This window comes from Lepidochelys kempii, chromosome 9 (genome assembly GCF_965140265.1).
Source record: "Lepidochelys kempii isolate rLepKem1 chromosome 9, rLepKem1.hap2, whole genome shotgun sequence".
In the NCBI taxonomy this organism is placed as follows: Eukaryota; Metazoa; Chordata; order Testudines; family Cheloniidae; genus Lepidochelys; species Lepidochelys kempii.
The window spans coordinates 30,012,713-30,035,250 of record NC_133264.1 but is presented as its reverse complement, the minus strand read 5'-3'; the positions used below and the strand labels follow the sequence as shown (position 1 = coordinate 30,035,250).

At 40.6% G+C, this 22,538-nt stretch overlaps 1 protein-coding gene across 1 annotated transcript; it reads right to left on the bottom strand.

Moving 5' to 3' along the window:
* Positions 1-6,737: 6,737 nt before the first annotated feature.
* On the bottom strand, positions 6,738-21,958 carry LOC140917286 (phospholipid scramblase family member 5-like; the record flags this gene model as incomplete). The annotated part of the gene is made up of 6 exons (XM_073359742.1): positions 6,738-6,948; positions 8,661-8,743; positions 9,933-10,094; positions 13,326-13,487; positions 14,896-15,116; positions 21,889-21,958. Coding segments are annotated over 5 exons (654 nt in total), but the record flags the coding sequence as incomplete, so codon positions are not given.
* Positions 21,959-22,538: the final 580 nt, after the last annotated feature.

The window sequence follows — 22,538 nt, the reverse complement described above, 5'->3', positions numbered from 1 at the left end:
GAAGGATTGTCTGGCTATGTAGACTCCCTCCTCAGGCCCTACATTACCAGCACTCCCAGCTATCTTTGAGACACCACTGACTTCCTGAGGAAATGACAATTCATCGGTAATCTTCCTGAAAACATCATCCTGGCCACTATGGATGTAGAAGCCCTCTACACCAACATTCCTTACAAAGATGGACTACAAGACGTCAGGAACAGTATCCCCGATAATGTCATGGCAAACCTGGTGACTGACCTTTGTGACTTTGTCCTCACCCATAACTATTTCACATTTGGGAACAATGTATACCTTCAAATCAGCGGCACTGCTATGGGTACCCGCATGGCCCCACAGTGTGCCAACATTGTTATGGCTGACTTAGAACAACGCTTCCTCAGCTCTCATCCCCTAATGCCCCTACTCTACTTGCACTACATTGATGATATCTTCATCATCTGGACCCATGGAAAAGAAGCCCTTGAGGAATTCCACCATGATTTCAACAATTTCCATCCCACCATCAACCTCAGCCTGGACCAGTCCACACAAGACATCCACTTCCTGGACACTACGGTGCTAATAAGCGATGGTCACATAAACACCCCCCTATACCGATAGCCACACTATCAGAGGCTCGTTCACCTGCACATCTACCAATGTGACATATGCCATCATGTGCCAGCAATGCCCCTCTGCCATGTACATTGGCCAAAGCAGACAGTCTCTACATAAAAGAATAAATGGACACAAATCAGACATCAAGAATTATAACATTCAAAAACCAGTCGGAGAACACTTCAATCTCTTTGGTCACTCAATTATAGACCTAAAAGTGGCAATTCTTCAACAAAAAAAACTTCAAAAACAGACTCCAACGAGAGACTGCTGAATTGGAATTAATTTGCAAACTGGACACAATTAACTTAAGCTTGAATAAAAACTGGGAGTGGATGTGTCATTACACAAAGTAAAACTATTTCCCCATGTTTATTTCCCCCTCCCCCCCACTGTTCCTCACACGTTCTTGTCAACTGCTGGAAATGGCCCACCTTGATTATCACTACAAAAGGTTTTGTCCCCCCCCCCACGTCCTGCTGGTAATAGCTCACGTTACCTGTTACCATACATGCTCTCGTTACAGTGTGTAGGGTAACACCCATTGTTTCATGTTCTCTGTGTATATAAAATCTCCCCACTGTATTTTCTACTGCATACATCTGATGAAGTGAGCTGTAGCTCACGAAAGCTTAAGCTCAAATAAATGTGTTAGTCTCTAAGGTACCACAAGTCCTCCTTTTCTGATTACAACATCTGATCCTTACTGCTTCCTTGTGGGTTAGTTTTGATTTTTCTAATACAGTTATGTTTGTTTAACCTCCTGAGTGCCACTCATTTTGTATGTAGAGTACAAATAGCATGGCACAAAACTTCGAAGACATGAGCATTCTATTCCAGAGCTATATTGCTGATATTATTTTAGATATATGTCTATCCAAAGAACACAAATGGCCTGTTTTAAAGCCCATTAAAAGTTAAAGGAAAGACTTCCATTGACTTCAATGGGCTTTGAATCAGGCCCTAAGGGTTCAATCCTGCATTATACTGCTGTACCACTTGGACTGTGAGGGTCAGCTTGCAGGATCAGAACCTGGTGGCACTCAGATGTCATGGATGATGGATGCAATTGAAGACCCTGAAAAGAACAAAACCATAGCCAAGGAAATGCACGGCAGCACAACACAGTGCAGTACAGCAGGATCATTTTACGGTCTTTGAGACAAATCTAGGTCTTAGATACATATTATTTCAGAGTAGCACTAACTCACACAACTGAGACGATAAGATGGCCTCTGTATTCTGCACTGATGCTTAAAATAATCATTAAAAGCCAACCATTCAGAGCTCAAGTACACAACAAAACACAAGTAATACCTTTTGGGTTGCCATTGAACTCAGAAACCTAGTATTTGAGACAGGGGAATCCCAAAAGCTCTGACTAATTTAGATAAAGACTCACACCAAAAAAGGTTTTGATGAAATAATTATTTAAATTTAACAGCTAAGACTCACATGTGGTGTATTTTGCACATGAGTTAAATTTGTGGGTGAAAGCTGTGACTACCTCCCCCGCCCCCCGACCTCCACATTTTTTCCATGCAAGGGAGTTCAATTTTTTTTTTTAACTCTTGAATGATCTACAATACTAAGTGCATCATGAAAATAATCAAACATGTCATGCAATAATTAAATACATAGTGTCAGTGCTGTTCAGATGCTTTTAGTTTACCTTCATTTTCCATTAAAACTACTTCTTTTAAAAAAATATAATGTCCCATAAAGCAGACAAAATCTAATGGAGCAGTATAGCTTAAATTTACTGGCACTGTTTTCATAATACTGTGGCATCCCTAAATAAATTTATACTGTATGTAAGGTTCATAATACTCTTCATTCCACTGAGCACATATTTGTCCATGAGCCCTGTAAACTTTAGTTACTAGAAATCATTTTGCCTCTCTGCCACATTTATAGTCAGCTCTCTTAGTGCTAAGCAGATTTTACGTTCCCGAGAGCAGTCCAGGCAATATCTTGAATGGTATGGATAGACCCCCCTGAAATGGGGTTTTGAAATATGCTCTCCCTGCAGCTATAACAATGCATTCATGGGAACTAAGGGCAACTTCAAATTGGTCCCTCACAACTACTTTTAAGCACACCTATTTCCATGCTCTGTCTCTTTTCTTATCAGCACAATTACCCCTTGGCTCTGCAGTCACTCCCCATCATTACTCTCCACTCCTCCCCTTTTTTGGGGGGGCCCAAAGAAACACAAAACCCCTCTCCTCTCCTCAATAACCACCTCTTCCAGTGATCACAGGGTAACTCTTCTTGATCACAAGTGAAATAGTCCACATTGCAATGAAAATATAAGGCTTCAGTTTGACTTAAACAGGAGTTAGTCATATCCAGGGGGAGAGAATTGGGCTTCAGGACTTTACTATGAAAGAAATTATGCTTATGCTTTCACAAAGTGCTGTTTCCTTAAAATTATATAATCTAAAGTCACATCACATCTACACTTTTTGTTTATTTTTATCATGAAATTTGAGATCATTTCTAGATCACAACCACTAATCTCAAAGGCCTTGTCTATACTAGCCTTATTTCTGAAAAACTCCCTATAATTCCTAACACTTGTGGAGCTCCGCTAGGCATAGCAATGACAAAAACAACAAGGAGTCCGGTGCACCTTAAAACTTTTGTGGGTAAAAAGCCTAGTTCTTCAGATGCATAGAGTGAAAATTACAGAAACAGGCATAAATATATATTGGCACATGAAGAAAAGGGAGTTAACTTACAAGTGGAGAACCAATGTTGAAGGCCAATTAGGTCAGGGTGGATGTGGTCTACTCCCAATAATTGATGAGGCTGTGTCAGTACCAAAAGAGGGAAAATCGGTTTTGTAGTGAGCCAACCACTCCCGGGCCCTGTTCAAGCCCAAATTGATGGTGTTAAGTTTGCAAATTAATTGTAGCTCAGCAGTTTCTCTTTGAAGTCTGTTTTTGAAGTTTTTTTGTTGAAGAATGGCCACTTTTAAATCTATTATTGAGTGTCCAGGGAGACTGAAGTGTTCTCCTACTGGTTTTTGTATGTTACCATTCCTGATGTCTGATTTGTGTCCATTTATCCGTTTACGTAGAGACTGTCCCATTTGGCCAATGTACATGGCAGAGGGGCATTGCTGGCACATGATGACATATATCACATGGGTAGATGTGCAGGTGAATGAGCCCCTGATGGTGTGCCTGGTGTGGGTGGGTCCTATGATTGTGTTACTAGAGTAGATAGGGGGACAGAGAAGGCAACGGGGTTGTTGCAGGGATTTGTTCCTGGGTTAGTGTTTTTGTGGTGTGGTGTGTAGTTGCTGGTATTTGCTTCAGGTTAGGGGGCTGTCTGTAAGCTAGGATTGGCCTATCTCCCAAGGCCTGTGAGAGTCGGGGATCGTTTTCCATGGTAAGTTAGTCTTTAAGGTGCCACCAGACTCCTCGTTTTTGTGGATACAGACTAACACTGCTACCCCTCTGATACTTGATAGCAATGACAGGAATGCCAGCATAGACAAGACCTGACTGGCCTCTAGTGTATTAACCAAGTTCTGAGACCTGATATGAGCAGGCTTAGATGACACCATAGATAAAATATCAGCAGCTGCTGCACTAGTAGAAATCTTTCAGAAAAAAATAATCTAGTGTAGAAACAGGCAAAAGTTTCAAAGAACTGATTAACTTTGGAGAAGTATCCAGTAACCTCAATGTTTATGCACAGAACCACTGGCAATGTAGAACAGCCAGCCTTTCATGTAGCACCTTGGCACATCTGGTTCTGAATCAGTGGTTTTCAATCATTTTTTCATTTGCAGACCCCTAAAAATATTTTAATGGAGGCATGGACCCCTTTGGAAATCTTGGCCATAGTCTGTGGACTCCCTAATGGTCCATGGACTACAGGTTGAAAACCAGTGTTCTAGATTAAACCCAGGGGGAAAGAAACTTATCCAAATGTTTCAAAAGTTTCAGTTTGAGTTCTGTCTATAAATGGGTGAAGGCTTTATGTCATGTATGCTAGGGATTCAGATATTTTTTCCCATGCTGACTTCCTCATTCTTGTGTACAGTTGACATTTAGAAGGACAATTATCAAGGCTGCTTGGTGCAAAATTTGACGCAATGTTTTTCTTATATCTGTTTGCAAAGTCAATGTAATTCTTCATGTCTCAGATAAGCATCAAATGGCAGTAACAAAATAATAATCATTGTAATCATTCACCTCGTTTTTTTCTTTCTTTACATATAGCTGTGCCAGCGGCTCATGAGCAAATCCTATGATGGAAGAAAGAAATTCAGGAATCAATACTGCAGACGGAATTTCCACTATATTTGCTAATTTGAAAGTACAGTGAAACACAATTTCCAAGGATCATTTGTTGGTACAAGCAAGGAGCAGTAGTCACCTGCAGAGTCCATTTAGGAATGTGAGAATAATTTAATGCAACTACAAGGTACATAGCCAGTGTACCTTGTGTAAAACTAAACAGGAACTAAAATAACTTTAGAGTAATTTCCTTTTTAAACAAATAAAGATATGGAAGCCAGATACTACTATCAGGAAGAGCCTTCCATAATTCTGTCTTGAAAACATAAGCATTCAGTGCATTTCCCGTTGTTTAAATTCTGGGAACTAATACATACCATAGATGAGAGACAAAAAGTTCAGATACATTGATGGATGCACTGTGTTATACATAAAGTGTGTGTGTGTGTGAGGGAGAGTGTTTGCAACCTTTTAACCAATAGAGCTATGATTAGGGCCCTACCAAATCCACGGTCCATTTTGCTCAATTTCACAGTCATAGGATTTTTTAAATAATACATTTCATGGTTTCAGATATTTAAATCTGAAATGTCAGGGTGTTGGAACCACGGGTCCTGACCCAAAAGGGGGTGATGGGGAAGATCTGCAAGGCTGTGGTAGGGGGGTCATGGTATTTCCCCCTTACTTCTGAGCTGCAGCTGATGGCACTGCTGCTGTCAGAGCTGGGGAAGCCGCAGAGCAGCGGCTGCTGGCCAGGCACCCAGCTATAAAGGCAGCGCCACCGACAGCAGCAGTGCTGAAGTGAGGGTGGCCTGGCATGGTATTGTCACCCTCACTTGTGCACTGCTACACAAGTGAGGGTGGCAATACCATGCCAGGCCACCCTCACTTCTATGCGGTTTCTGGCAGCAGCGCTACTTTCAGAGCAGGGCTCCCAGCCAGCAGCCGCTGAACTTCCTGCTGCTGGGGACGGTTCCCAGAGGTGGGTCTGAACCGGCCCCAGGAGTGGCCCCTGCAGAGGAAGAGGAAGTCCCATCGCTTTCCAGCCTGGCTGGGACTAGCAGCTGGACCCCGGCGTATGGTAGGAGCACCCACCCCACCCCCTCTACGCTAGCCAGATTTTATGGGGGAGACCTGGTTTTCCGGGGAGATCAGATTTCATGGTCCATGTCGTGTTTTTCATGGCTGTGAATTTGGTAGGGCCCTAGCTATGAACCTACTATTTGAACTGTTTAAAAAAACAGTAATATTCTCACAATATGCCACCTTGTGGTATGCTAAGATTATTTCTCATTACCCATTTTTCTGTGGTACTCCCCCCGCCCTCAGATTGAGCCTGATCTTTAAACCTTCAATCAAGTGAGGAATCTCACATAAGCAGTGTTCATGAAGGCAATAGGACTGCTCAGTGAGCCAGGACTGTCCACTTGATTAAGGTTTTGCAGGATCAGTTGATGAGTTCCTGCTGGCGTAGCTCCTCTTCTCAATCACTTGGTTGCTCAGGGCTCAATTCTGCAAGTTGCTGAGTTCTCTGGCCTTGATGCACTTATGTGCATCCCGAACTTTAAGCATATGAATAACCTCAATTCTGACATGCTTAAAATTAATCAGATGTTTAAGAGCTAAGCTTCAGGGCCAGAGTGCTAAGCAAAGTTCAGGACTGAGCTCCCAAACTGTGCAACTATGAATAGATTTCTGCAGGAGTGGGAGATGTGGGAGCCGGCACATAGAGCAGGTACTTTTTCTCTTTCCTGCCAGTCAGACCCTCAGACTCGATCTGAACTGGATACCCTCCATTTACGGAATCAGCACTGATAGTCAGGGGCCAGGCTAGGTATTTCCAGGCTTGATCAGAAAAGCTCACCCTATGGTATGCTGAATTTTCCCTAATGGATGTGAAGGCAAGCAGCTACAAGTTTCCGTTAGAACGTCCCCAGTTACTGAGAGTTCAGTGGCAACTTGCAAACAGTAAAACAGTCCCAACATCTTGTGTCAAAGGTTTAATATCAAACAGCAAACAAAGTAAAACTGTTCTCTTCAAAAGGCTAGAAATCAATTGCAGGTTGAAGCGGTCTCTGGTGAAGATCATGCTCTGTGGAAAATAAATATTGAATGATGAAATGTTGCTGCCACCTACCGAACATATAAAGCACATAGTTTTACTATTTGTATAATGGTTGGTAGTGAAACTAGTCACCTTACTAGATAATCTAAAAGATGTGTTAGCTATTTGCCAGCATTCACTGCCCATTTCATGCAAACAAATCTCAGCCAATGGATGTTTTGTAAACGGTTCACTCAGACTGAGCACTCTGTTATTCTTTGTGTGTGATTTGTCACCTATATTACATGGCATTGTTTCTGTCACCTGAATGCATCACTGAAATTTTTAAGCAAGAGAATTATGTATAACAATTGACAAACAGCAAATAATGTTCAGTGAATGGTTTTTTTTTTTGCACAACTACTCTTGATCACATATAAATAAATATACCCATATATAAATATGGGTATTTCAGCAAGGCTGGACATTCCCCGAACAATTGTATAAGCAAAAGCCTGAGAATGTGAATGTTCATGAACAGTAAGTAGTAATGTATATGAATATGGTACAAATGAACAGCCATTAAAAATCTGAAAAAGTAGTAGTGAACACTCTTAGCAGGATGTGACTACCTCCAGCCTTAAGGAATATTTCTATATTGCAATTTACATCTGTGTCTGAAGTGCAGCTAGAAAGCTTCTACTGCACAGTAATATCACAGAAAATATCTGAGTCTGCCTGTTCCCAAAGGGGAGGTATAAAAGGCTGACGCTTTGGTTCAGTTGGGTTGGTGTTTGGTTTATGTTGGCTTCAGAAAAGTGCAGGCTTGAATTAAAAAGTTAACTGTATTAGGGTATGATGTGGATTAAAGCAAAGGATCTTTTCCACAACAACAAGGTGGGAGTAAACTTCTTGAGCACTTTAAGGCATTACATACTTGAAAGTGTTAGTTTTTTTCCTCTCTCTCTCTTTCTCTTTTTCTCTCTGTAATGTGGCCAAGAAACTCAAAAACGCTTGCCTGACTTCAGTGAAAATTCTGGATGCTCCAAACTTTTGAAAATAGGTCACTTATTTATGTGACTAATTATGGACTCAGAAACTTAACTTGGACTCCTATTTTTGAAAAATCTTTGCCATAAAATCACGTGATTTATAAACCTTAGCTGTGTTAAATATCTCTTAAACCCAAGCAGGTAGTTTCATCACCTCCACTGTCCCCACACAAATATATACCCATTTTAAACTTCCCCATTGGACAATGCCAGTACATTGTTACTGTTATATTCAGTTTGTTACTCTTAGTTAATAGTAGATCTGAAAGCTACTTCAGAAATAATGGGAAGTCCCACCTTGTTTGGTTAATAACTAGCACCAGCACTTGCAAAACTTCAAAGGGTTCTCTAAATATAGACTTTTCATCAGTGATGCTGCAAGGCTTAGTTCTAATCTTTCATGCTTTACATGAAAAAACATCAAAAGAGAAAAAAGAGAGAAGCAGTTTCCAAAGCAACATTGCTCTGTCGAAACCTGTATGTTTAGCAATACATACAATTCAAATGGGGAAATTATTATTTACAGAAGAAATATTTTAATAAATACTATCATTAATTTTTTCCTCAAAAAAAAAAAAAAGATTTGTGCAGTAAAATATAATGCCCAAAGCTCAAGGGATTTGTAGAAGAAAATGAAAAAGAATCAGAAAGTGTCGAATGTAGAAGCCTTGAAAGCAAGAAGATCAATTTATATTCTCTCTTACTTACTGAAACACATTCTGCATATTTTATTGTTTCTGTCATCTTGCTTGTTATAATCCATCCAATGAGTTCTCAAAGAACATTAAATCCTACAAATAAATGAACTGTGAATGTTAAGGAAGATACAAAAAGGCAACAATTAATATCAAAAGCCAGATTTGAAGGCTCTTATTAAATAAAATAAGTATATTAGGCAACGACTCTCTGCCACTGAGCAGTGAGAGTTATGTAGGAGGAAATCTGAAAATCTTAAGTGTCATGAGAATTGTATTTCTAAGCTTGTTGCAGCCAAAAACTAGAATAAAATATCAGAATCACTGTTGTGGGGTTCTTTTCAGAAGTACAGTTAAAATAGCTCTGCCTGTCTTCCTGTCTCCTCTGATCAGAGAATCTAAACAGTTTTTTGAAATCATTATGTGGCCATCATTGCTGTACCGATGTGTAGCGTATTAGATATAATGCATAGGGAGAAATAAATCAAGCAAGAACAGGCAAAGATATTGATTTGTCATGATAGTTGTGCACCTCAAATCTATGCACACCCCTCTTTGCCCCTGTTCTTGAATGTTTTAAGATTCAATGTTTTACAATAGAATCTGTAAAGGAAGAAGAATATGGGCTAGGGAAAACATTTTGACCCATTGGGCAGAAATATAGATAATGCTGAATAAAATGAGGAGCTGTGGATAAAGCAAAGGATTCACCTTTTCAGAGCCCTATTCTGCTCCTCAGGATACACATAAAACTCTCCTGTGAAATCAATGGGAGTTATTTATATCCTGCAAGGGGCAAATCAGGCCCAGGATCTTGAAACACCAATAAAGAATCAGTGTAATTGCTCTTCTCTCTTGGTTCACAGACATGGTAACACGTCCAAATTCAACAGTTTTTCTCATTGCCTCAGATTATCCAGGGTTCTGTTAGGTTCTGCGAGGATTAAAATATTTGATCGCATCTTTTGTGACACAGGACAACACATGAAAATATCATTTAAACTGACAGGATGTTGGATGTGGTGTAACTTTATGATAAAATGAAGCAAATTTTAAAGAATTCCATATCACTAAATGATAAAAGAAAAACCCATTAAAGTTACAGGTTTCCCAGCTAATAATCTTTTAGGTATTGACAATTTTAGGTTGGGTCCCAATGCTGCAACAGGATCTGAACATACCCAAGGGTACAGTCATGTGGATCCTGTCGTAGGACTGAGGTCTTACCACAGATAGTGGGTGCTTTGGCTCCACTTTATTTTTCCCTCTGGTTTTGTGTACTTACTATGAGGAAACAAGCTCCGATCATTATAGCCTTGATTTTCACGTCAAGATCTACAGGAACCTGGATCCCAAAGTTAGCAGCATTGGTAAAGACATTGTTTACAAACCCAGACCAATATTTGGAAATCTTGCCAATTGTTGACATTTCATTAACAGTTTTTACCTACACAAGAGAAAAGAGGGATTAAAAAATAGCCACACTAACATATAGCCCCCTCCAATCCCTCCCCCCAAACAATAATTTAATGGATTTGTTATGATCAGTACCCTGTAACAGACAAGAAAGTATTCTATTCTTAGTGGGCCAGATCTCAGTTGGTGTAAATCAGAATAGTTAATTTATTCCATTGGTGTTTTTCCAGTTTACACAAGCTGAGGATTTGGCCCAGAAGGTGAAATGAAATTCGCCAGAACCATTTATGTCCATGCTTACTAGAATGTATTATTATAATCAAAAGACAAAAATGTTTGCTATTTTGAACAGTTTTACAGCCTCTACATTTCACTTTTCTGGGAAATTTTGGGAAGCCTCCTCTCCCTCTAACCGGGAAAGGGTTATTCAAAGCAGGAGAATATGGAACACACCATCCTAGTGTTTTTATTGTTACCTCATCTCTCCCATCTTCACCTTGACTTGCTTGTCTCATGCAGTTATGTCTTATCTTTCAGACTTTAAGCTCTTTGGAGCAGGAACTGTCATCTTCTATGTTGGCACAGTGCCTAGCACAATGGCCCCCAGCCTTTGAAGACCTCATGGTGCGATCACAGTATAAACAAACAAACAAAGAATAAAGCCACCTTTCCTTGACCCTTCCTGCCTATGAAATTTCAAGTTGTCACAGAGAGAGGATTCATGTTCTGTCTGAGGTGTTTTAAATGGAATTCCAGAAAAAGATCAGCTTCTGACATGTGAAAAGCAGGCTATGTGGCCAACATCATCACCATGTAGCACATGCACCCCACTGTCTGAGATTACGATCCCCGAGGACAGAGAGAGGAGCTGGTCAACCATTCCCGTCATCTCACCTCCCTCCATTTGTACAATGAACTATTGTGCAGTTTCTAATTGTGGAAACTGCACATGCACAGTATGTCACCCTAATGTTGCCTTTGCAGAATGGATACCCTTCTCTACATCTAAGTGACCCTCCCAAAAGCTGTCCCAATGGCCATTCACAATCAGGCTGGTTCATTCCCACTGGTAATCAGGGGCAAAATCCCCATTAACTTCAATGGGACTGGTTCCATTGTTCCAGTGAATTGACAACTGGCAAAGGTCCTCATGTGATTAGAGCTGGGGCCAAAGCAAAACAGCACATCTGAACATCCACAAATGTTGGATGTGAATTCAAATTTTGTGGCTTAGACTCGTCTTTCATTTTGTTTGGAGGAAAATTATTTCCCCAGTTTTTTCCCATGGTCAGCAAATGAGAATCTCAGCATTTTTGTCAGTTTGGCATTGTTCTGGGCCAAGGTGTTCGAAGCACCGCAGGCCGGCAGAGGTACTCTGAGAAAACGAGACCCACACGCAGCTAAGCAGCGAGTTATTGGCTTTATTGAAGGTTAGTGACACACCTGCAATGGGGACTCCAAGCGTTGCTGTCACAGAGGCGGGGAACCCAGCACACCGGAGCTTTGCCTGGGACGGAGTCCGAAGAAGGGGCAATCAGCGAGCCATAATTAGCAGTACACAGAAACAGCTCATGAATATATAATTAGGTACTTCCCTAAAGGGGCTTTCCGCTACCGGCAACAGGCCATGCAAGGCAGACAAAACTGGCCTAAAACCGGTTGAAGTTGGTTCTCCGTGTCCTACAGTGACCGGGCGGCCTCGAGAAAGCGGAATTTCCCTACCTAGGCCGTAACAAAGTCTTCCGCAGTCCCTTACAGGCATTAAACAATAGCTTTGCGGGGCATGTGCTGAAACTCAGTTTACGGCAGGCATGCTGGACACGCATCTGCAGCATCATACCACAACAAAGACCTGCAGCACCCGCAAACTCAGAAAAGCAGACAAAATTCAACTGAAAAATATATGTGCAATTGCACACACACAGAGCAGCTGCTGCCACGGCATCAGATACAGTGGCAGCAGTTAGACACCTCCTTTTCATACCCCTATCCTCAAGCAGATTCTCACAAGATCATTGAATCTGGCCTATTCTCTGTACACAAAGAGTCAGAGGACTCTTGCTTCAGCCATGCTGCTGCTGAGAAGTATTGTGTCATCAGCGATGATGAAACAATGGAAAGAAAAGAGACAGCGACAGCAGCTACAGTAGATTCCGCAACAATAGCTTAGATGCATATGATGCTGATGCAGCTGCCTCTGACCAAGGGAGTTACTTGCTCCGACACAGAATACTGAGTCACAGAATACTGAGAAATTAGATGGATTCCCTTCTATCTCTTAGCTTCCCCTAGCCACTGACTTTGGATTGCCACCAATCAGTACCCTCATGTTTGTCATCACTTATATGCTCTGTGGCATCATGCTTATCTATATCCATGTGAAAGGACACACCAGAAAGATACTCTTCTAGAAATTTGGGATCAGCAGCAGCACTGGAGCTCATTGGAAACCAGGGAAAAGAAATTGTGGAAGTTCTCCCCTTCTTTGACTAGCTCTAAATAGTAGTAGCATCCAATGCACCCCTAACTTCTAGCTCAGACAAATGTGTCCCTGATTCCTTGGTCATTCCAGTTATTTGCTAAATTAAATCTACATTTGTGGGCAGAATCTCACTGAAGTCTTTTGGTGTGTCTGTTTAGGAGGAAGCCAGTGTAGACGATTGCTATGATCCCTTAGTGCTTTGGATTTCTCACTTTCTCTCTGTTTTAGCAAGGCTGTGATTGTCATAGCAAATTTTGTGCATGTTTTGCTCTCCCTCCTCCCCCCGCCCCCCCAAATCTACTGCTTCTCAGACTTAACTGTCCTGTAGAAGCAGCAGTTAAGTGGCTGTTCAATGGCAACACTACTCTTAGAATTGGTCTAAGGGTATTGAAGTCAGTGGAAAGAGTCCCACTGAATTTAGTAGACTTTGGATCAGAACTTTACTGAAGGAGACTTGGATGTGATCCTGGCCCTATTGAAGTAGATGGCAACACTCTCATTGATTTCAGGGGGTTCCAGGATTTCACCCCAGGACAATGTTTTTTCCTGCATCTATTGTCACTCCTATCCAGGAAATGCATGTGGTAGACTCAACTTCCAGCCTAAGGTCTGAGGTTAGAACCATGAACTTTGATTTGTCACTCTCTGCACCATTGACATCTGGTTCCTAAATTACGGTAGTTCATTGTTTTTTTTAAGTTTAAAACCTTCATTGAATGTGTCAGTCAAAATATTATATTACCTTTAAACAATGGGTATTCTCTAGTGTATGAAACATACCTCAAAGTCTACATCTCCAAAACAGCTGCACGTTGCATAGGGGCCAATTATTTTCAATACATCTTCTTTGCTCTCATTCAGTATAGTGAATTTAGGCAGCAGAGGGTCCCAGTTCTGGACAACGTAGCCGACTATTGTACCGGGAGGGGACTGAACTTCTAACTATCAGACAAAAGTGGCATACAATAATAACACATGTAAATTTACAAGATTAATTGCCCTATTTTTAAATGCAAAATTTTAAACCATAAACATAGTATGACAAGACTTCATAGGATAGTTTTAAATACATTGAATAATATTAATTTAATAACTGCTACTAAAGAATAAAGTTTTGTATAACATGAAAAACCATATGTATACAGAAGCTAATGTATTTACAGTAATTAGTTAATATACAAAGGTCTATTTATATAGAGATGTTGATACTTCTGTACATTGATCTACATCTCTAATACAAATCGTACTGCACCACTTGGAATGTACATGGGCGAGTATATAAAGCACTTGAATAAAATGATGAAATCAACATGCTGGACTAGAATATTCACCTTTCATAGTCAATGCAACTCAGAGTGAGAGTGCTTTATAGTAATGAGTGGTGCAATACAGAAAGAAAGTATCTGTGTTCTCATTCAGAGAGAGTATTTCTAACAGCAGAGCACGCTCTTAACACAAGACTGTGGATACTATGAAACTGTATAGGGGCGATATTAGGCACATGTAGCTCATAGGACTTATCAGGACTAATGTGGACATTTTTGTACTAAACATAGCAAATAGCAAGCACACTGCCACCAAACAGGGGTGAAATCTTGACCCTATTTGAAGTCACTTATTGCCACTGATTTCACCCATGATGTTTAATTTCTCATAAATACCAAAATGAGTGTTATGTAATCTGTAAGAAACGACAGTACTTTTACTATTCAGCTTGAAATTATGATACAATGTCTTGCATCAAACTGAAGAGTGGAAACTGAAACATACTGCAAAAACACATACATGTCAAATAAAGCAGGACTCACGTGCTCCAGTTGTATAAATTATCGCCCCAATCTTGCACTGAGGACTGACCTCTACATGGGCTTCATTGCAGCATTGGGACTTATCTGAGCAGTGCTGAATGCAAGTTCTCTAATCATTTGTGGGTCTGGACTTTCAGACTCCAGTCATATCACTCAAACCCTCTGTGTTAACATGGCAAAAACCCTATGGAACTAGACATGCAGCTAGTCTGCATCATACCCGTAATCTGAATGAAGGCCAAAGTCAGACCTTCCTTGCCTACCTGTAATTAATGGTTTCATTCATCATGAAGGAAGTATGTTCCTTTCCAGTTATGTGTCTTGACAATTATTATTTTTACGGATTTTTTTTTTAGAAAGAGGAAATATGGTCTAGCAGCCAGAGCCCACCCTTCTGGTCTCTATATCTCACCCCATGAAGATGGACAAAACACATAGTCCTTTCTGTGCATTTTACCCATCTGGTCTTGTGAGCCTTATTGAAAATTGGTAAATAATTTGAGATACATAAATGAAAGGTGCTGTTGTTATTATTCACTGACCTCTTGCATGTAGCAAGGGAACCAGCAGCTGTTACATCTCAAGGGTCTATTCACTGTGATCACCTCTTGACCGGTGTTATCAGTTATCCTTATGGTGAAAGACCGTATAGGTGAACAGAACTTACGATCAAAGCAACCATTTTCTTCCATTGCAAAGTAAACTCTTTGTCCCAAACGGTTTTTTATCTCATATTTGCTGCGGGTCTCCGTACCAAGTATGACTAATAAAGTAAAACAGTTAGCAAGTTATTTAGTATAATAAATTAGAATTAAAGGTGGTCCAAAAACACCTGATCCAAGTTTGGATCCAAGTTCACAGTCCAACCTCTCTCGCTAATATATATTATAAGCTCTTTGGAACAGGGACCATTTAAAATTCCTTTAAAGTAATGAAACTATGCAATTATGCAACAATAATCAGACATTGGATTGAATCCGAACACCATGGAATCTGGAAAAATTCAGATCTATATTTTAAACCAAATTAGAGAGTGCTCAGATCAGACTTTGGTTTGACCCACTATAGATTTATGAAGTTCAGATCTGGATCCCGACTTGATATCCAGAGTTGTGGTTTGGACTCATCACTAACTTAAATAGGTGAAAAGTAATGACATGATCCTGTTCAGTTTTGCTCAGTGGCAAAACTCCTATTCATATCAATGAAGCCTGATCAGGCCCTGTGCCAATCTGCAGTGAAAAAAAATATCAAGAAACATGACATTTCATTTGCAGCAGGTAATGTTTCTAGAGTGCTTTGCAATATTAAAGCACTATATACATGCAAACTATTATGCATTATTGTATCACTTACAGATACCTTTTGTTTCTTTAACTCATCTGATCAGAGAGCATTACATTATTTAGGAGCATGTGAATAATTGCTAAAGAAAACAACATCTTCCCAACTCCGGAAACACTTATAAACATAAGTAGCTTTAGGCATGTGAGCAATCCCACTGAACTCATTGGTGAAGAAATGTTATGAGACTCATTATTGACTTTTTCCTCTCCTTTTATTGTGATAGAACTGCCGTAAACAAAATGAACTTTCAGCATTAAACCTATCAGTGCATGGAGGACCTGATCAAATGCCCATTAAGGTCAATGGAAGTGTTTTCATGGACTTCAATGGGCGAAGGTTAGGGCATAATTTATGTTACATTTACAAAGATATCTACATGCTGGCATTGTAAAGATGAAACTCATACAGATGGTACCTTCAAGAAGCTCTACCTGCTGGTGAATGATTATCTGGTCCAGCTGTTAAAAAAATGAAAATAAATGAAAGTACATGGGGGCACTCTAATAATTTTAAAGAGATTTGGAGTTGCCACAGTAATTATTCTCATATACCTGTCAAGGATACCATATGTTCCAGCAGACCTACATTTCTTTGCTCCCAGGCCAGCAGGGGCTGGATACACTGGGGAGCATCCTGCGTCACTGTAGTCATCTTCTTGTTCATTCAGAAGGGTCCTGACCTGCTCAAGAAGGAGCTGGTTCTACTCCAGGCCAGCTGGAGGGACATGATATAAGATGTGATGGTTATGTATTGTATACATCCATTTGAAAGCAATGACCAAATGAGTTCCACTGGGATCATGATGAGGCCAGGTGTAATTGAGGGAAATGTACAAAAGACGCAGAATCTGATTCTCTCTCCCACTCTGTCTCCTTTGTGCTGTTCTGATTATGCAAAGGTATCTGGCCCTTTCTCCCCTGTTGAAGATTCACCTGATATGAGTGAGTCCCCAGAAGGAACAGACAAGGACTTGTTGGGGACAGGGAGGAGGCATGGCCAGTGCACACTGGGTTTAAGGTTATGCTGTAAAAAATCTGGAGATTCAGAAATGGTGGCCATCACATGGCATTCTAGGATGCCAAAATGAGCACACACACAAAATAAAAATAAAAAAATAGACTTCTCTATAAAGCCAACTTGTTGACCAAGGAGAAATTATCATATGATTGATAGATTATAAACCAGTGACAAACAGTGAGTATTTCCCATGTATTGCTGAATCTCTTCCCCAGAGCTGCTGTAATGGTTTATTATTGTCTCTCAGGTATTCTTTCTGTTTTAAGAAGGGGGTGCTAATGCTGTAAAACTGACTAGCTATCACTTCAATGTCATTTTGACCATAGGTCAACATATGAACAATTTAGCCTTTGGTCATTTCTTTTCCTTAAATTTCTGATGGCCATCAAATATTTGGTACAAGATATTCTCATTACTCATGGCTGAAGAAAGGAAATATGTGATGACCATATGGGATCATTGTGCCACAGCCCTCCACTATCTATCACTTCTATATTTGGCAAACCTTGTGTAATACATATTCAGAACAACTTGCAGCCATTTGGTTCAAGTCACTCTTGCAGCTCCTCCAGTTTGCAAACAGAAGCTGGTGAGACAGCCTCCATGGCCTGACACTTATCTCTGAAGTACACATGCATATAAGTGATTTCTGAATAAGTCCTTTGTACTTACAAACATTTTCCTAAGCACTTATGCTACTTGCAGCTTAAAGTTCAGGAGGCATAACAAGAACCTCTTGCATCTGAAGGGAGTTTAGTGTAGAGCTTTGCTACCAATAAAAGGGACAAATACTTTATGCAGAAATGTCCCAATGTTTGAATATTGGTTTTATATCCCAATTTGGTCTTTCACAGGACAAAACTGTCAAGCTGGTAAAGCCTGGAGCTATTTTAACTGTATAAATTAATTTATTATCAAATAAAAATATGTCTAAGTTTGGAGAGTGCAGTAAGGATAGCAACATGTTATGTGCTTTTTTGTTTTATTGGATTCTGTAAGAAGACTGTCCTGATCCATCATTTATCAGTGCACTCAAGGAGCAAAGAGATTTCTCACATTGCATCTCAAAGTATCTTAGCCCCTAAGATTTATAAGGGTCTATGCAACCCGCTTGACCTTAGTCCTTTTAGCAGGTTAATTCTCTTTTTTTTTTAAAGACGGCAGTTTTGGGTGTATAACCTAAACATATCTAGGCTATAAAGGCGCTGGCCCAACTTTTGAAGGTATAAATGTTTGCAAGACACTTTTCCTACATTTTCTTCTCTTTTGGGTACTGCCTTGTATATCTCCATAGGCAAAGCTCTCTTTGACTTCAAATACAGGTCCAGGAATGGTCCCCGCATTCACTTTTTGGGATTGTGAACAATGTATAAGGCTATGATATGAGAGACAATAATGACCTGCATGCAATGTGTAACTGTAGAAAACTAAGAGATCCACTTTTCCTGAATCTTTTAAATATATGGATATAGAAAGCATGATACCTATCCACTAAGGTGAAAAGCTGGCAAAGAAAAAGGAAAATATTTTCTCCCTACATCTTAGAAACAATTTCTGATTTCCCTTATGCATGCAGAGCAATAGATTACTCCTCAGCTACTCCCATTGATTTCAGAGGGTCTGCTTGCAGACTAAACCTCTACTTTAGACATACAAAGCAGATTGGAGGGGAGGAATGTCACTTCAGAACAAGGCCAGGAGATTGGCTGGCACAGGGCTGTGGCTAGAAAAGGAACACATACAGAGGCCTGAGCACACATTGCCATTTGCTGCTACTGCTGCTGAAGCTGGAAGGAGCAGGCCCAATTGCAGGCCAAACCTAGAGCTAGGGGATCAGCCGAGGGAGTAAGCCTGGGCCATGGCAGAGGAGTTCTGATTAGTATGACCACCATGGGGATGGATGACAAGCAATGCAGAAGAAATCAGGGCTCAGCATTCTGAGCTCGCACCAGGCCAAGCACCAGTGACCAGCATATGGGGCAGAAGATGCCCTGTTTGGGTCTGAGATGCTGGAACTGGGTGCTGTTTGGATTCAATTGCCTTATAGAGTATTAGCTTGTATAGCTCAGCATCAGGATTGCATACAATGTACAATAGCTAATATGTGTGACTCCTCAAAGGGTCTTCACTGAATTGTTCCTGGAACTGAGGGAGGATTTGTCTCTGCTCATAGAAAAGTATGATTTCGTTGCTGAATGCAGCACTTGTTTCTGGAGTTAGTTCCTGATCCTCAGAAGGACTGGGAGTGAACCAAAGGACTGGGGCCTAGTCAGACGCAAGTGGGGTTTTCTCAGGCACATGGCTTAGGATTTGGGACTCCCTTAATGAAGGCTGGGTTGCCCTCACCACAAATATGCCATTGGACAGACTGTAACCTGAAGTGATCCAGCATAGTTCATAGTCTACATTGCTTTGTGAAGTCACATGTCCTCACTGTACAAAATAATAGAAGCAGGTGATAAATACACTGATGAGAGGAGACATCTGAAAGACTCAGCATGGTCAGAATAAGCAATGCAAAGTTTGGACACCTCTCTGAAGTTTATCCAAATAACCTGAGAAACTGGCATGCCAAACCTGCCCCTGTAGCCTTCAACCTTCTCCCACAAACCACCCCCCACTCAATATGCTGAATAGCTATCTCTATTCAATACCCCCAGTGAACTCTATATTTTGCCTACGTCCCAGGAGAAAATGTCAGCTTGCTACAAATCTTGTACATCAGGAAAAGATATAGGGCCTACTCTCTCTGCAGACGTGAGGGCCTCTTCTTCTGGGAAGATAGCTTTCCCACATCCAATTAGGTCACATTCTGAATTCCACTTGCTCCACCACTTATCATGTTTGTGTTGTTAATCTTGCAAGAAGTGGGGGAAGCAGGGATTTCAAATCATTGCAGAACACTGTGGTGTGTAAACTCCAGTAATTCTAATCTGCAAATCAGGTGGTTTAAGTGGAACTGTAAATAGATCCCATGGTATCAACGCAGGGAATTGAGCTACTCCCAAAAGGTGATTACCCAACTACATTGTAGGAAAGTAAAGGGCTAGAAGAAACCAACCACTAGAACAGAGGTATGTCTGAATAGAAGACTACAAGGATTTTGGAGGCAGCAGCTCCTCAGCAGTTCCCCTGAATGGGAAAGGTTGCATTGGGTAAAAGTCTGCCAGCCTCTTTCCATGAACACAACACCACAGGTAAGGAATGCAGTGAAGACTGTAGAGGATCTGGGGGTCATTCTAGAACCTCTCATTTCAGTCACTGGGTTCAGTTTGATTCTCTTCAATGGCAAGCAAGTGTTCCGGGGAGCAGGGATCCTTAATTTAACAGAACAAAAGTTCATAGGTATTTCTTTGCTATCCTTTAATAGAAGCAACTACTTCATTTAATTTTCTGCTACTGGAACAGATTTGAAGATTTAAAGAAACAAGCTTTGAGATGCTCTCAAAAGCAAAATTGATTTATAGCTGGACTATACTGGTGAAATCAAACCTAAATGATGACTCCTTAAAACTCCTGCACACCTTCAGCGCACTTGGATCTAAGGGTTCTGCCTTAGAACATCAGATCTGATCAAATGCTTCCAAATGTACAGTGAAAGTGGCTAATAGAAAACCTACAGTTGTTCAGTGGCAGGTGCACAATTGTTCCAGAGAGGTAGAGAAGGTCTTCTCTTTTATTTCTCTAGACTGGGGAGAAACTTAAGGATAATCAGAGAGGTAATATACCCATTATCTGAGGAGGCCATGATGGGTTACATCACTCAGAGAAGCAGCCTGATTATTGGACTAAGCCTGGGCATGAAGTCCAGGAAGCTCAGAGCTCTAATAATGGTTCTAACAGTGATTTGCCGTTTGGCCATGTGTCAGATTGAAAATTTCTTTAAAATGGGGATCATATAATTTACTGTCTTACCTCACTGGGTAAGTGGAGGAATAATTAGTTAATGTTTGTACAGAAATTTAAACACGTAATATGCTAAGTATTTATTATTACCATCACTTTCAGTCCTCGACTGAAACTGCTTGCTCCACCATCCCTGAACTAATGCTCATGGAATTGGCAGTGTATGTCATTTCAGGCATGTGTACCATGGACTCACCATTACGGCTCTGAAGTAAAGAACAGTTTCTGAATGGGGTGAGAAACAATTACTATTCCCTTTAAGTGCCCAGTTTCATTAGCTATCTAATACTGACAGTGTTTTCAGTAACAAATAGACACTACACGGTAATTTAGGCTGCAAATGTAAAATACATCATTTTTCCTATCAAATCCTAATGTGGATAGAAATATTCTCATGTATTTATTTCAGTTAAAGCCTTTATGGATTGAAACATTCCTCAGCCCTGTTAGAATGTTGGGAGCCAAACTCAACATCTGTCTAGTGCATGAGAATCAGAGCTACACATTCTAAATTATCAGACAAGTTTCAGTGTCAAAACAGAGGGCCTGATTCTTTCCCGCTCCCACATGCTGATCAGTGGGAGTAACTGTGAAGTAAAGTACTACACAGTTTGAATAATGGTGGCAAAAGCAGGCCTTAAGTGAAGTGCAGACAGGACTCAACAGCATATGTGGCAAGGTGATCAGACTTTAAAATGTTTTCATTCTGAATAGTTTCAAGTGTTCATGGGAACACAGCTGAGAATTTTTTTGTCATATAGACTATTTAGTTTGAAGTTGCCTCTTGGTTATGAAGCTTAAAAGATAAAAAACAATTCATTGAAGTCTATTATACCAATCATTTTACAAACCACAATTTGCTAGAGGCAAGGATGGCTTTGGATACAGTCTGTATAGGTGGCCATCTAAGATGCTATGATGCAGGGATACCTATAGCCCTGGGAGAAGTACAACTATGGGCAGAAGTCATCTGGCTAAAAGACCTTCATGCTCCTCAAAATGTGGGCTCCATATTTCCATGGGAGTGGGCCCGAGCTCCTAATGAGCTGGAGGGAGATTGGGGAAAAGAAAAGAGAGGTAAGGCATGACAAGGGGACGGGAAAGAGACCCACTTTATTGAGTCATGGAGGAATGAAAGCGAAGGCAGAAGTAATCATCCTGTCCTTCATGCAAGTCTAAATTAATTTCAAAGTTTTGTTTCATTTCAACACAAACATAAGCTATTGAGGAAACAAAATGCTATTAAAGTTTAGAGACAACAGGACCTGGCTCAGGTATTCCAGACCAGGAGGCAAGATGTGAGGAGGTGGTGCATGTTTCCAGGCTTTTGTAGGTTCAACAGGTTTACTTTGACTAGGAAGGTCTGGAGAACCCGGGAGATAATCCTGAAAGATTTTGTTTATTTGTCCTTGAGTATCTGCAGCAAGGAAAAAAAGACTTAATTAAGATTTAGCTTATACAATTAGGATATGATATTGTTGCCTAGGTAACTTAACTGCTTACTTTTTCTATCATTTTTATGTAGCTGTATCTATCAATGAGTGTGTCAGAATTTTGCAGGAATGGGCTTTCTATCAACTTTGTGGTAGAACGTGGACACCGTACACAGAGACACAAAGAGAGCAAGAACATGCACATGTACATTGTATTATGCTGGGAGCGGAGAGATACCTCACTGGTGGGGCAATAGCTGCCCCTCATTCTGGATAAATGTAACACACACACACAACTGGTCAGAAATCTGAGCTGTGTGGGCAGAAGAGTTTCACTGAGGGCTGAATGCAAAGGCAGGGAGATGGCTACTGTTTGAGACAGCTGTGTGTCAGAGAGAGGAGCAGAAACACCAAAGCCAAAGAAGACAGCATCAGAGACAGTCTGAGAAGTGCTTGTCATGTGACATTGTGAGAAAGATATG